Genomic DNA, 808 nt, shown 5'->3' with positions numbered 1-808 from the left:
AGCCATTTAATTGTTTTATTTTGTTAAGCCTTTGTGAAGGTTGTAATGCCAAAAAATTGCTACACTTAAAAATGGGATGATTCCCTTTACAGACGGCGCATGTATCTGTATTGTACTGAGTTTGAGTCATGACAACTTGTTTGTTGCTATACGTGGGTTTAGCTGGATAATTATTAAAGCTTTTGTCGCTTGTTAAATTTTCCGTTTGAAATTTTAAATATTCGGTTTCAATGAATTTTATTAGATCCTCGAATTTCGGAATAGTTGAATTCTTTCCGTATTCGTCCTCAAATTTTTCTTTAGTTTTGTGATCTAGTAATCGTATGATGAAATAGATTAAGATAAAGCCACTTTCATTTTCTATTTGTAAATTTTTGAAGGCGATAGCATTTTCGATGACAATACTAGAAAGCAATTCTAGTTGAGATAGTGACGCTTTGATAACCGGTTTGAAATTAAAAATTTTTGATAGATAATATGATGCTTGTAAACGTTTATTATCATATTTCTTTAGCATAGCTTCCCATGCTTGTGTGTAATTGTCCATGTTTACTTGAATTCCCGCAATAGTTTGTAAAGCCTTCCCTTTAGAGCTGATCTTAAGTAATGAAATTTAGCAATAAGATTGATACCTGGAGCATCGTGGATTAAAGAAACAAAGGTGTCCCTGAAGGAAACCCATTTAGATATATCCCCGTCGAATGTGGGTATGTTAATATTTGGTAATTTGGATACCGCGCTATGTAAGATTTGACTGGCTGAAACATCGTCTTGAGTCGCTGATTAGATAGGCATGGTGCTTTTATGA

General features: G+C 33.5%; 1 protein-coding gene across 1 annotated transcript in view; it reads right to left on the bottom strand.

Moving 5' to 3' along the window:
- LOC123302858 overlaps window positions 1–130 on the bottom strand; it is a 3,206-nt gene extending 3,076 nt beyond the window's left edge. The window contains exon 1 of the mRNA XM_044885949.1: window positions 1–130. This exon is cut by the window's left edge and continues 264 nt beyond it. Coding sequence (XP_044741884.1) covers window positions 1–130 — 130 coding nt within the window.
- Window positions 131–808: the final 678 nt, after the last annotated feature.

The sequence above is a fragment of the Chrysoperla carnea genome, chromosome X (genome assembly GCF_905475395.1).
Source record: "Chrysoperla carnea chromosome X, inChrCarn1.1, whole genome shotgun sequence".
NCBI classification, from domain to species: domain Eukaryota; kingdom Metazoa; phylum Arthropoda; class Insecta; order Neuroptera; family Chrysopidae; genus Chrysoperla; species Chrysoperla carnea.
Note: the sequence above shows the minus strand (reverse complement) of the source record. Positions and strands in the feature narration are given on the sequence as shown.